This window comes from Ruditapes philippinarum, unplaced genomic scaffold (assembly GCF_026571515.1).
Source record: "Ruditapes philippinarum isolate M1 unplaced genomic scaffold, ASM2657151v2 ctg15131_1_1_1_1, whole genome shotgun sequence".
In the NCBI taxonomy this organism is placed as follows: domain Eukaryota; kingdom Metazoa; phylum Mollusca; class Bivalvia; order Venerida; family Veneridae; genus Ruditapes; species Ruditapes philippinarum.
The window spans coordinates 1-15762 of record NW_026857844.1 but is presented as its reverse complement, the minus strand read 5'-3'; the positions used below and the strand labels follow the sequence as shown (position 1 = coordinate 15762).

General features: G+C 32.3%; 2 protein-coding genes across 2 annotated transcripts; both read left to right on the top strand.

Annotated features, from left to right (window-relative positions):
- Positions 1 to 325: 325 nt before the first annotated feature.
- Positions 326 to 6441, top strand: LOC132751215 (uncharacterized; the record flags this gene model as incomplete). Its single annotated transcript, XM_060741359.1, is given in 2 exon segments — positions 326 to 1020; positions 3340 to 6441. Coding segments are annotated over 2 exon segments (853 nt in total), but the record flags the coding sequence as incomplete, so codon positions are not given.
- Positions 6442 to 8946: 2505 nt separating this feature from the next.
- On the top strand, positions 8947 to 10942 carry LOC132751216 (tigger transposable element-derived protein 6-like; the record flags this gene model as incomplete). Its single annotated transcript, XM_060741360.1, is given in 1 exon segment — positions 8947 to 10942. A coding segment is annotated over 1 exon segment (1063 nt), but the record flags the coding sequence as incomplete, so codon positions are not given.
- Between the last annotated feature and the right edge of the window lie 4820 nt (positions 10943 to 15762).

Genomic DNA, 15762 nt, shown 5'->3' with positions numbered 1-15762 from the left:
TTCAATTTTAAATTAAGAATTTAGCAATTATTAATTAGTAAAACTTGATGTATGTAGTTTTTAAGGTATTGCTTTGCTTGAATTGCATGCAAATAATGAATATTAAACATTTAAGAAAAATTGGATACATTTTGCTAATTGCATGTTTTATTAATGTTTTGAGAATATGGCTAAAAATTAAGACAATGGATGTCCAACAGGTAAAGTCGAAGAGTAATTGCTTAACATATTCTCAACAAATACACCTCGAAAACAAAACGATGATAGATCCATTATACTGTACACGAATGCGATTGATTGATTATCATTCATGTAACAAAGCCGGGTATGACTTACGGATAATTGTCATTGTTTATAATAGGCATCAATCGCTTCTTAGATTACTTGATTCCTTAAATGCCGCGGACTACAGCGGAGATAATGTGAAGTTGGAAGTCTGGATAGACAGGTCAGTGCGCGGTACTTTGGATGAATTAACAGTTAAAACAGCAAAATCATTCATATTTTTGTATGGAGAATATCAAGTTATTTCTCGTGTCCAGCATGCTGGTATTTTCGGACAATGGATTTCTACCTGGAGGCCAGAAAAAGAAAATTATGAGATTGCAGTTGTATTGGAAGATGATCTCACCGTTTCAAAGTTTTTTTATAGGTATCTTAAGCTCGTTCATAAAAAGTACGATGCATATCCTTTCATTAATGGTTATACTTTACAAAGATTGTCTATGGTGCACCATATAAAAAATAATGCACCGCCACCTCTGGGATCCAGCGACAGTGTGTTTTTGTATCCTGTAATTGGATCGTGGGGGTTTTCACCAAGAAGGGATAATTGGGTTCACTTTCAAAACTGGTTCAAAACAGTTTGCGATAATAAAACATTAAGCCTGTATATACCAAACAATAAATTAAGTATGTTGTATTCTGGAAGGAAACAACCAAATACTGACGTGTGGACAGTTTGGCATATGTACCATGCATATATCAACTCGGAGTACACACTTTATACAAATATTCCAGGTAAGACTATTATTATTAATGACATTTGCTAATAAGTTGAATGTCAATATTTGCTTACAGAAATTGATGCATATTGTATGCACATTTGTTTTAAAATTGTATTGATATTTTAACTGTATCTGCTTTAATTGTAGATATTTATGCATAATTGTAATTATCGTTGGAATTAAATATGCTCAAATTTTATTTGGTAAATCCAATAAAATATATAAAGATTCCCCGACGAATTATATACATTCACAATACATGATAGATTAATGCTAAATTTAGAAGAAAGTCTTCTGTTTAATGTATTAGGTAGAAGGTGGCTTAAGTCGCAAACAGTTCTTGAAGTTATGAAGATTGAATAAAAATGACAAACACATTTCAAAACCAAGCAATATATCATTATGCTGGCTAAACATTGTTCAATACAAGAACAAATACTACCAATAACCATCAAAGGAAAATATGATTGTACTAAAAATGATAGTCATGAATAATTCAGCATAACATAACATTGCAAAACATACTATTCTGAATGTCTGGAACAACTTTTCAGGAAACAAACAACGATGCTGAATAACTGAATAAAATAAACAAATATCGCCAGAAAAAAAATGAAAATAGTGCAGGTTTTGTTCGATTAAGTTTTACTGCATAAGAAAAACAAGTACAATTTAACAATTCGCAGTTGGCGGTAATTTATATTTGAATTTCCCTATTTAGGGACAAATGTTTAAGTCCATTAGCACCTGCTTATGCAATGGTCAAGGATTAGACACAACCGCAATATTATTTTGAATAAAGCTAGCTCCACAATTATGCCCTAAACATAACACAATATGAGAATGCAAAGATAATTTTGAAAGGTGATCAAATTGTATGAAGCCTGTTTAACACAGAAAGATGTCAAGAGACACAATGACAATGCTTCAGTATTTTCAACGTCCTGTCGCCAGCTAAAAAAGCCAAACGGCTCATTCTCGCGTGGCGTGTTGTCGGGATAACAAAAATGGTTCAAATGGAATATTTGGCACTTGATCTTCTTCTTGTAGCAGCATGCCTATGTGCTGGCTAAGTCTTGTTGCTATGTTGTATCATTGCGCCGTAAAAAACGACAATAAACAATGTGCTGTGTTGCATATTTCTTGACGTTTTGTCAAATAGCACATGCACATGTGAATGTGAAGAGTTCAAGATGAAATGTGAATAAGTGATAATTATGTTGTATTGATATTCGAGCGCAGTTTGGCGCGTTTCCCGACACGACGAAAATCTACACAAGGGTGAACGTTTCGGTTATCTAACTAAGCGTTTGTCGTGCGTGCGTTTTTCGTATATCGTGCATGAGTAAATCGTGCAACATGCGTTTGATAAAACGCTTTCTGAAGCGTGCATCGTTCACAAGCGTTTAACGTTTATCGTTTTTCATATATCGTTTTTCGTTTATCATGCGTTTGAAAGCGTGCTAGTGTTATCACCAGAAGCGTTTAGCGTACTTCTGCGTTCGTCTGAACGTTTCAGTACCATGTTTTGCGTCTGTTACTATTGAGAAGTTAAATAATGTCTTAATTAGTTCTATTTTCTAAATTTCAAGTTTCTTTATGGTTTAAAATATGTTCAGTGTATCTTTTGAAGAATAGAAATGTTATACTATACAAATGTTTTTTTGTGATATTTACATTAAAGTTTGTGATTTCATTGTAAATGCTGGATTTTGACGTGCTTTACGTTAAATCCTATTTTACATACGCTTAGGATTTCATTACCATTAAATTGCAACATTTTTTCTATTCAAATCTGCAAACATGTGTTTATATGCGTACCAGTAATTGAAAAAAAAAACTTAAAGGCACATTATGCCTCTGAGTTTGCAAGTATTTGGTTCAGAAATGCGCTTAAAGACAAATCCGTTAAATATATTTTTTAATATAAGCGCGTTTTTATCATTTGTTGAGGCTTAGACAAAATTAATTTTTACTGCTTTAACACAAACTTGTTTAAAATATATGTCTATCCATCATTTAAACACATTGCTAAACGAGCTAGCTAAAGTTGTTAAAAGCTGACACTATTATGATATTTTATTAACATTCAGAAACGTTTTTATTTTGTTTCCTTTAAGCGTGCATATATCGTTAAGTGTATTTCGTTTAGCGTATATCGTTTTGCGTGCGTTTGCGTGTTTCGTTCCGTAAAGCGTTCTTGTAACGTTCGATCGTGCGTGCGATCTTTCTAGATTTGAATGTGTAATTCTTTGCTTATAAAGTATAGTCTTTACATTTAAGGACTTATTGTTGTATTTTACATTCAATACTATATACTACTTACTTTCAGGACATGTTGGGTTATCAACAAACTGGCGAGAAAAAGGTTTACATTTCAAATCACACAGAGGGAAAACAAATAACTTACTTCAAAATTGGTTGGACGACTTTGATAACCTTCCAGCGAGGCCTACAATGGTTAATTTATCGGGAGAAATCATATCTTAACTTGATTGGCTTAATTGAACTGGGCAAGCAATAACATGATCATTTAAACACTGTCTTTGAAACTACATTTACAGATTGAATCACTAAAAGCACTAAAGAATCATTTAATGCTTAATTTCAAAACAACACGATTTGTAAATGAAACAATAAAAAGAAACAAACATAACAACCATCAAACTTAAGCAATCTTAGAAACAGCTTAAATTACTTGCTTTTTAAATCGCTTGAATCATTAAAATTATTTATTTTATGCTTTTCAGTGGATAACTGATTTATCCGTGAAAATTATATTTGATAATTTCACAGTGAAAATTATCAAAATATAATTTCACACTTTTCAATGACGAAACAACTTTTTTAAGATTTTCCCTATGTGGTACCTCAATTCTATTTTTGGTGACTATTCCGACAATGTCGGGCTGTTTAAAGAAAAGCAAACCTGAAATTGATAAATAACTAATATGTAAAAAGTAATAAAAAGAAGAAAACTTACAGTAACTTACTTCTATTCATTCAAATTACCAATCACCAAATATCCTCTCTTTAATTTTTTTGTTTCATTTTTACAGTCTGAAAAATACATTCCTTCCACCAAAGGGGTACGGCTCATTGAATGTTCACAAAATATGTATTTGATGGTAGAAAACATTTATACTAAGTCAGAAATGAATTCTAAGTCCATTCCCATTACACTATATACTAATATATAGACAAGGGGTAACAAGTCCCATAAGAAGGTGTCTATGCCCAATCAGGCTTTTTGCCTCGCAGTTTTTTACACGATACAGCATAAATAAAAAGGAATTATGCAATTTGTAGTCGAATGATTTATCTATCGAACCAATGTAAAACTTTTCTAATATCTCTTATACTTAACGAGTACTGGCCGTCAAAGTAACAAAAAACTGTTCATTTTTACGAGGTCGACATCGATCGTGGCTACGCAGGAAACACAAAGTTACACGACTGTTGCAATCGTTGGAGATAATAGCACAAGCATTTATCATGCTGGGCAATTAATAATACATAAAAGTAATCAAAATATACCAATAACCTACAATGACAATGTGATATAAACTCACCTGCGGCTTCAAAATAATTCCCCATTGAAATTTCTATAAAACACCGCCATCTTGACGAATGTAAACAACCGTCATTTGATTGGTCGGTTTATTTCCCGAAAATATACACGTAAATTTCCGGAAAAAAAAACGACCAATCAGATGACGTTAAGACTGTGGCCCAAAGTGCAGTCGAGCGTTAGGTTTGCTTATTGCAAAATATAAAAGTTAAGGTAGACTTCTATACAATGTTTTCACGATACTATTTGAAACAATAGTTTGGCCTGTTGTAAGTTACATTGCTCCTTGATGGGGACATCGTGCATATTCATGTATTGACGCAATTTATAAAAGAGAACAGCTATTATTTTCTTGGTTTTGGCAAGATCACACCAAGTGGAAGCCACCGATAGTCCGTCAATGGAAATTTACTGCTTTGTATTTGTCAAAGTTAGCAAATATGGAAGAGTCTAGATTTACAAAACGTATTGCACTCTGGGCATATAATACAGCTGATATTACATGTAACAATCATTTTTGTATTATGAATAATTTGAATGTAGATTTATCTTTACAAAAAACCATTGCTAGAACGTTTGTACAAATTATTGTCCCTCAATAATTGTATCAATGAATGAAAAACTAGCTTATACAATGATACTGGACTGTCTGGGCGCGGTCGTTATAAGTTACGATTATATAAAACTATTAAGTCAGAGTATTAATGCGACAAGTACTGTAAAATAAAAAGTTGCCGCCTTCTAATCGGTCAGCATTTTGTTTAGATAAGGACTTGCGCCGATTCGTATGAAGATCTGCCGTTATGATGGTCTGAGCATGGAAGATAGAATATGTCCTTTTCGTAACGATTATTCAGTTGAAAATGAATACATTTTGTGTTCAATTGTAAGGTTTATGATGATTTAAGAGTAGATATGTACTCTAGAGCAATAGATCATGACAGTTTGTTCTCTGAAATGCAGGGTTCTGATATAAGACTTACTTCTTTTCCAAAAAGAGCCAAAAAATAATACGATATTGTGCCAAAAATTGTGAAAATATTTTAGATAGACTTCGTTTTAAACTTTGTAAATAAAATATTACAATATATGTTGAATGTTTCATTTTTGTATTACCTTATATTTTGTATCTATTTCAGAAACCTCTTAAATGCATGTGCTTCGATTTTGATATTCGTGCTATTTTTATTTTATGATGATATATGTTTTACTAGAAATAATTGTTTTATGTTTTTCTTGTAAAGTATCTTAACTCCATGCCTAGTTAAGATAACCTGTTAGATTTTAATGTAATTTCTCACGACTATCTGTTAAAATTCCATATGGAATGGCATTGCATTTTTTTTTTAAAGATATATGTATGTTTTATCATGTATATGCAATGATGAAATGTAAATAAAGATACTACTACAACTACTACTACTGTATATTGATGGTCGTTCAATTATTCAAGTTTTTTCCTGGCAAAATTCATCTTAATAAATTGTCAAATTAACACCTAATTCTTATTATTAAATGCACAATTTAACAAGTATTGACACAGTTTCTTTTTTCAATTTAGAAACGCTTTCCGTAACATTTCTGACCATTCTAAAAAATGCATTTTCTTATTTGACTGGGTATGTCAGATAAAAATTAAAATTTGATGGAAGCCCTTCGATTATTACCGTAAATGTTCGGATCGGGCTCATGTGATTGATATATATGAATAATTATCAGGACAGTTCGAAAGATGTGAAATGCTCGAGAAGAAAATTTCAGATTCGGAAAGGAAAAGGAGAAATGAATTACCTGGATAGTGAATCAAGTCGGTAGATAACACTGAAAATGGAAATTTAAGTCGAAAGCGACCGTTGAGTTGATACATTTCTGATGAAAAGGTTATCATCAGTTTTGTTTGCGTTTAATTTATTTCTCGGTCTTACTAGCTCTTATAAAATAATTTCGCCTTTGAAAATATAAACGTAAATATTATGCTACTGTATTAAGAATGTTATTGGCATGTGATAAAGATATAATCATGCAGATCCATGTCTGTAAATGGTGTTCGTTCACTGTAATGTTCGTACCTTGAAAAATAAGGTCAGCTCATCATGAATTTACTATGTTTATCGTTATAATATCGTACACATCCTTGAAAGTTAATAAAGAAAATATATACGATATTTAGTTAAAACGTTGATAAGAACTTCAGATGAAAATGGCATAGAATTATTCCAACTAATTAGACATCTAGATAATTTTGGATGGATCTATCTATTTCTTGTCGAGTAAAGTAGAATGTTTAGCAACCTCGTACATCTTTTTATTCTCAGTGAGGACTCAAACGCTTATTTGTTTATAAAACTGCTAGTTTTGATGACAAAGTGTGTTCATATGGATTGCAGTATTTGAATTGATTTGAGTATCTCTTGTAAATCGGCAAACTATTTAAACTATTAAATCGACTGTTTATAAAAAAAACATCTTCAAACACTACATTAGTTAGTGGTTATTTATATCCATTACTTATATTTCATGACAATTATCCACATACATGTTTATTATTGGAATAAAATTATTCAATGCAAAAAAGAAAAAGAAAACGTACTTGGCACTTAATTATTGAAGAAAATAAACTGAGGTCCAAATGCATACACACATAAAATGTGACAATTTTGCAAACCATACAAATATCAAGTGACACCCATTTAATGTACAAAATCAGCAGAGGGTAACTCAGAATGAAATTTATTGTCATCTAATTGACATGCACAACATAGGGAATTAACTGTCAGTTATTCTTATTTTTATGACCACATTCTATATGTATGATTGTACGGGAAATGTAGATGCACCAAATATATAACATACTAGCAATTATGGTTTTGACCAATATTATTGAAGCAGATTACATGCCTTTGTTTGCCATGATTTTTATAGAAAATAAAATAGTAAAGATAAACCAATGTTAGCAACTGTTTCATTCCAAGGCTATATATATTGTAATCACAGTTACATTTTTATAATACATTTCTCCTTATATAATGCAATAAGAATGTTCTTTTAAACAAGTGTATTTATCTTTATTTTTATAATACATAATTGAGTAACAAATTGAAAAAAAAATACTTAGACTGTTATCGATAGAAATAATATTGATGTATCGTTTATATTTTTCCGTTGATTGGTCTACATTTCAGAAGGTACACATTTCAGTAAATCGATAATTGAATGTCTAAGAATTATGAAAACTCAACCAAAACATTATCATGCAGAAGCATATTGACAAAAAACTGTTAGCAAAAATCGCGCAATGGGTATTTGTTTGAAACAGGACACATTTATGAAAAAACATGTTTCTACTCAAAAGCATATAAACAATTATGGAAAACAATAAGAGACAAGTAGTTGATACTTAAAGTATGAAAATATCAATATATCTGTGTATCAGCAATACTTTTTCATTTTAAATTTGCTTTTCACCGAATCAATGACAGCTCTTATATTACTTGAACCATTTCAAGATATCAACAAAATTTAAAAACTGAACAATTCCTAGCTCTCTATCCTTTGTTAAATTAAAATGAAACATGTTCTTTATATGTTACTTCCGCAAGTAAATTTATATGTATTTATAATTTAGAAATAATTTTGCTATTTAAAAATACTATACTGAACTATTTTAATGAAGTTACAATACTTTTCGCAACATATAATTTTCAACTTATCTGTAAAACACTGGCGCAAAACCTAATGTAAGTTTACTTACAGTAGTGTTTGCACCAACAAATTCTGAAGCTGCACTTATGTTTTTTATTTCTATTCCAAAAATCTTTTTTTTTTTTTAAAGTTCCGCTTCCGCTCCTAACCAAATAATGACAAAAAGTGATGTTCTCTACATATATATATAAATTACCAATTGTAGTGTTTTGCATGATCTGAAATGTTGAGTTCTGCTAAAGATAGAATAGCAAGTATTAACCACTGTCAACTATGAATAAGCTCAATTAAGAGTGACATAATTTTAGTTTGACCATTATGTACAACCACCAACATCTCTACTTTTCAGCAGTATTTTTATTGATAAAAGTATTCTACAAAATTATTTTTATGTTCATATTGATATTTTGATATAATACCCACTGATCATCTGGGAAAATCCAAAATATTCTTAATTAGGCAGTAAATCTATTGGGAAAAGTTGAAATTTCAAATTTGCAGGACCTGGGTTCAGTATTCTTATCTGCATAGATACATGTATAAGGTAGATAATGATCTTAATTTTTAAATGTTTCAACTGAAAGTTAAACAAGATTGCATTTGTAGAAAAAAATGATATGCAATGACATCATACTGTACAACAGTGTAACTTCCAAATTCCGGAACTTCTGAAATCCTGAAACTTCTAAAAACCGAACAATTTGTTCGGTCCAGATTTTTTCCCTTCTATTTTCTATTAATATAATACTTCTGAATTCCGGAACTTCTAAATTCTGAATTCCGGACGATATTTTCGTAAAATTAGAGTCAAATCAATGCAATTTTACCTCCGAAAACCGGACATATCCAAAGGTGTGAAATACACTGAAAATCGTGAATGTTTACCCTGCAGGAAGATTTAATCTCCCTGTCGATTGTTTAATAATTAGCGGTGATCGTGTAATTTGACACGCGTTAAAATCACAAACTGTGAAATGGTATGTTTGAAGTAATGCGGTTAATTGAAGTAATTTACGGCGGTCAGTTAATTTGAAGTGTGTATTAGCGGATTAAATGACAATTAATTGGGTTAATGTATGCATCAAACCTCTTTAAGGATTTTATTGCAGTTGATGTTATAATTAATTAAATAGCATCGGACAATATGTAAGTTTATGCAATTATCAACATTTCTACAAACTGATAGAAATTCAAAGGCATTTGCAGGTAAGATAAAAATGAGCAAACTTTAATTGATTAAAATGAAGACAGAACAATCTTTAAATAATGGTCTTTTCAGAAATTTGCATTAGTTTCATAGTCATAATGAACGAAACACCTTCTAAACGTCGTAGAACTGAGCTGTCCCTTGAGGACAAAATTAAGATAATTCGTGAGTCTGAAATGGTCCCCAAACCAACATTGAAGGTTTGTGAAGATTGTTTTTCTTTTTAAATGAATGATCTACATGAAATGTTTTATTTTCTGTTGAAATGAAATACCAATGTTTGTGTTTTACTGAATTTCTGTTATAAACAAAAATTGCACTATTTTAATATTTTCTTCTTTTTTCAGGTACTTTCTGAAAAGTATGGCATAGGAAAGTCAACAGTAGCAGACATGTTGAAAAAGAAAGAAACCTACAAGAAACATTGGGAGTGTAATGCTTCCCCCAGTAAGATGCGTATTGGTTATGATGCAAAGTATGAACGCTTGAATGATCTTGTGTGGCAATGGTTCTGTGTTGTACGTGCTAAAAATATGCCACTCTCTGGTCCAATTATTAAAGAGAAAGCACTTCAGTTTGCTCAAGAACTTGGAATCACTGAATACAAAGCTTCTAATGGTTGGTTAGATAAGTGGAAAGAGCGCCATTCAATTAAAGAATTTAAAGTTTCTGGAGAAAGTGCTGGTGTAGATACTGATGTTGTAAAAAATTTCAAATCGCAAATTCCTGAAATCATTGGTGACTATTCTTTGGATGACGTATTCAATTGTGATGAGACTGGATTGTATTTTAGAGCTTTGCCAGATAAAATGTTATCTGTGAAAGGGACAGCATCAAAAGGAACTAAAGTGTCAAAAGATAGGATTACCGTTATGTTTGCTTGTAGCGCGTCTGGTGAAAAATTGAGACCATTAGTCATTACAAAAGTTGAAAATCCAAGGTGTTTTAAGAATGTCAAAAAAACAGAACTGGGTGTAAAGTATGTGGCTAATAAAAAAGCATGGATGAACAATAAGGTGTTTACTGACTGGCTTGTGGATTTAAACTCTGACATGCGCAGACAAGGTCGCAAAATTCTCATGCTGTTAGACAATGCTTCATCACATGGAAAACAAGAATATTATACTTTATCAAACGTAGAAATCAAGTTCTTGCCAGCCAACACGACATCACAACTACAACAATTGGATCAAGGTATAATCCGAACATTCAAAGCGTGCTACAGGAAGTCAATGTTGAGATCACTGTTCAGTAAAATGGATAGTGCTGAGTTAGTGACTGAACTTTGTAAAACCGTGTCTCTTCTTGATGCTTTCGGTTGGGTTGTAAAAGCATGGGACAGTGTTAAGACTGACACAGTAGTGAAGTGTTTTAAGTCATCGGGATTTAGCTCCACACATTTTGAGATGTCTTCTGATAATCTTGTTAATGATGATGAGTTTGATGATGATGATGATGTACCCCTTAATGTGCTTGTTCAACATTTCAGATACACTTGTGAGGACTTAGAAAACTTTGATCATGATGTTCCAACGGAGGACAATTCAGACGAATGGGAGTGTAATATTGTGCAGTCATTTAAATAATCCTTATGGAGGGCACCCTTATAACCTTGCTATTTGTAAAAGATTCCGTTAAACGCAACCAGATCACCTCGAGCAAACAGGACGTTTCGCCCCTAACCCACACGGCCCTTAACAACGGCTAGTCCCAAAAATGCGTAAAATCTTGGTATAATGAGTAATGGGTATATTTATTTGCTATCCATAGAAAAATAAAGTCATTTTTTGTAAGATGTTGTAGTAGTGTAACAAAATAGTCTGTGGAATGTTTTAATTTTCAATTTTATTCTGATGGTTCTATATTTACCTAGATTGGCAGGAGTGTAAGAATTCAGACACCCATCATCAAATTATACGGAATCAACCCTGCGCGAAATTATCATTTGTTTAGGATACTATCAATTTAAGATATAAATATTCTAGTTTAAGCGAAAATGGAAAAGTTATCGCCCTTAAAGAGTACTCAACATTTGCATTAAATAAAAACACATATTTTCAATCGATAATTTCTATAAACTTTTTCTGACAAATATGATAAACAAGTCCAACAAAGAAAGAAAGGTTAATTATTATTTATTTTTTGCGGTGGTTCCCTCGTCATGTAATTTCGTGGATATGCATATTGAAAATGTAAGCCACAATTGATTCAAGAATTAATATAGGGCCGGGAATTATATTTGAATATTCGAAACACTACCGAATACGAACATTCGAAAAACAAGAATTGTTGTATTTTTTGTACTTTCAAATCACAATCAAGATCGTAAATTAAGCCCTTGACCTTTGTAATTTATCTGTTAAAAGTATATAATGTACAATTTTCCGATTTTAATTATCTTATTTTATTGTTTTCTGTGCTATAATATCTAGAGGCGTGAGGGATGTTGCACTTATTCATTATCCCTCATGCATGTCCCCGAGTAATAAAAAGGTTACGAGCCTGCATATCACAGATGTGACGTCAAGGACATAATTAAAGAGCAGGCAACATATCTTAAGGGTTATTCAACATTTTTCGAGAAGAAATAATTGAACCATCAATCTAGAAAAAGCCAAATAGTTTAAACTAAAAATACCACAAACACAACAAAATTGTCGTGCTGAACGATCTTTAATGGTCGAAAATATAACATCTCTGATTGAATGTACGGGACAACTTTTAACAGCCTCCACACGGCACAAAACAACGCTGATGAGGCGATGAAATAGATAAATTAATAATCCCTAGAGAAAATAATAATCTCTAAAGAAAGCCCAACAAGTTGAAAATGTTGCATGTTCGGTTTGATTGAGCCTGTTCAAGGACAGTACTGTCAAGTGCAAAACTACTGTCCAGGCCCGCTAGCACCCTCTTAAGCAGAATTCAACATTTTAACATTAAATGGAAAAACAAAATTGAATTTAGAGACATCCACAGATGTGTTCAAACGGCCATTATCATTGAACCTTCAATGAAGTGTCATTCTATGAAAGGCGAAGTACGGTCCCCAAGTAATAAAAGCGTGTGCCTTAAACGAGAAACAATGGGCTGAAGTAAACAAACTGGAATTTTGAAAGGGGATCACAGGTTAAAAACCCTGCATATCACAGATAAGACGTCAAAAGACAAAGTTAAAAAGCAGGCAAAATATCCTTAGAGTGATTCAACATTATTCAAGTAGGAATATTGGAACCATCCAACTAGAAAATAAAAATAAGTTTAGTTTCAGTTTATTCGATAATAATGTTACTGGGGCTAATTTGCAGACTCTGTTTGATTGAATATGTATGTACACGAGGGATAATGTTAAGAATGATTTACAATTACATGTATTAATAGTCATACTTACATATTCAAGCGACACTTGACTGACAGTAATAATTAGTGTCGTCTTGTCGCTATGGCAATATCGCATTGTCGACTATCGCCTTCCGGTATTTTAATCAAACAATCAAACCGAGTCTGCAATTCTTATGTTATTTTATTGTGATTAATGCTTCCGAGGGATCAATTTGTTTCCAGAATTTTGTACTTCACAACAGCAGGTGTCAAGTGCCGTGTGGCAGCCGTAAAAAGTTGTCCCGTACTTCACTTCAGTGTTGTTATATTTTCTGGTCCTTCGGGATCATTGATGCCAACACTATAAAGTGTTGAGAATTGAGTACCGCTCAAGCCGGTGCTAGGGGCGTGAGGGATGTTGCACTTATTCATTATCCCTCATGTACAGACTCAATTAAACCGAGTCTGTAATTCTTATGTTATTTTCTTGTGATTAATGCTTCCGAGGGATCAATTTGTTTCCAGAATTTTGTACTTCACAACACCAGGTGTCAAGTACCGTGTGGCAGCCGTAAAAAGTTGCCCCGTACTTTACTTCAGTGTTGTTATATTTTCTGGTCCTTCGGGATCATTGATGCCAACACTATATAGTGTTGAGAATTGAGTACCGCTCAAGCCGATGCTAGAGGGCGTGAGGGATGTTGCACTTATTCATTATCCCTCATGTACAGACTCAATCAAACCGAGTCTGCAATTATTATGTTATTTTGTTGTGATTAATGCTTCCGAGGGATTAATTTGTTTCCAGAATTTTGTACTTCACAACAGCAGGTGTCAAGTGCCGTGTTACAGCCGTAAAAGTTGCCCCGTACTTCACTTCAGTGTTGTTATATTTTCTGGTCCTTCGGCATCATTGATGCCAACACTATAAAGTGTTGAGAATTGAGTACCACTCAAGCCGGTGCTAGGGGCGTGAGGGTTGTTGCACTTATTCATTATCCCTCATGTACAGACACAATCAAACCGAGTCTGCAATTCTTATGTTATTTTCTTGTGATTAATGCTTCCGAGGGATCAATTTGTTTCCAGAATTTAATATAGTCGAAAGATTTCAGATGAAAATTATGTGATGTTGACATTTAAAGATGTAAAAAATGTAAACAACAATGTTTATTATTTATATAAAAAGCAAATTATATTCATATACAAAAATATGTACAAAAATAACATTTTGTAATGGAAAATCCTAAGGGTGACTATGTTATAAACAGTCTGTGAAATACAAAAAAACAATCCTTATATTTAACTGGTCATTGTTTCATAAGTTTTCCCGACAAATAAAAAGATAGTTCATTAATAAATCTAACTGGTCAGCACTGCCCAATATATACTACTAAAATATGCACCTCAATTAGACACACTGCCCCTGTAATTCGCCTATGTAAACCTGACACGTTTTAAAAAGTTTACACCTTAAATTGGTCTTGCGTTCATTGAACGCCGCCTTTCCTTGTCGATCTTGTTTATCATATATTACCATCTTTGGCAGTAACTGCACGAGACGTCACAGCATATAAATTAATGTAATATATAATAATATATAATAGCATATAATTAATCAGTATGTGTGGATCTAGAAAAAGTCGGTGGCGTCTTTGATGTTTACGTAGTAGCATTCGCACATATACAGATTAAAATTCATTTAAACTGGATCATTTAATGTACAATTCATCTGTTTTAGCGATTTTATTTTTTAAAGTTTTATGTACTTACGACATTAATATCAAATACTTTTCTTAATTATCAGAGCAAACTGACATTTTTATAAGCACTAATTATTGAATTGCCTGGGTTCCCATATTAACTCGATTATATCAAGTATTCTTACAACGATCAAGTGTGTATATGCGACCGGCATTTGTGACATTAAATTGCGGTCATAGAATCAAGTTTCTTAAGTATTGCCTAAATATTGCAAACGGATTTTTAATCTGTCACTAACCTGATTATCTGTACGGTATGTATATACATTCATTTCACGAAAATAGACCGGAAAAGAGCGACGCATGTTTGTAATATATAGAACAGAGACAGGGTAAAGAAGTATTTGTTGGTATAAAATTTCGTCGGATCTTAAATTCGTGGATTGACCTACCCACGAAAACCACGAAAATGCGTGCCCCACGAATAATATTGATTTTACAGTAGGATTTGTTATATTACATTGTTAAAAAATACAAAATTTATGTGTAGAAAAAAATTTCTATATATATTTAATATAAGTTTCAGCAATTTTCACTACAAGTTTAAATGATCAGCATATTTTACAATATCCACTTCTCCTGGTGGACAAAGTGAGACAATGTGTTTCAATCGTGAAGAGTACATCTATCTTGCTATATATCCATTAAATTTATTCCTGGAAAGAAGTATTTTTTGTGGTGGCTATTGTTGTTTGGTTCTTGTTTTTTTTGCTTTTGTTGTTGTTGTTTTTTTTTGTTTGTTTTTTTGTTGTGGGGGGGGACATGCAAAGTTCGAATTACCGACTACCTGCTGGTAGGTTGTTAAGGATAACGAATAACCAATGCTAGTACGCTGCTTGTACTATACACCTTTAATTTTTATCGAAATATATAAGATGGGGCAATTTTGGTACTTGGTAAACCTAGCAGCGTTATATTTCTTAAAGACAGTAAATAAATATGATGCGATAAACAAGCATTGCTGGTTAGCTAAGATATACTAGATTCTGTATATATATATATCCAAAGTGATTTTAGCTCAGCACTGCTGATGTAGAGAGTAAAATGATATTTGCCGTAAAATACTTATTCATTTTGCAATGTTAGAAAATATTACATCTTGGAAATGCTTTGATGCTTATGCTATATTTTCTACTTATAGATTTAACGTACAGTGCATTATGCTGACCAGTCAAACGTACACGTGTTTTC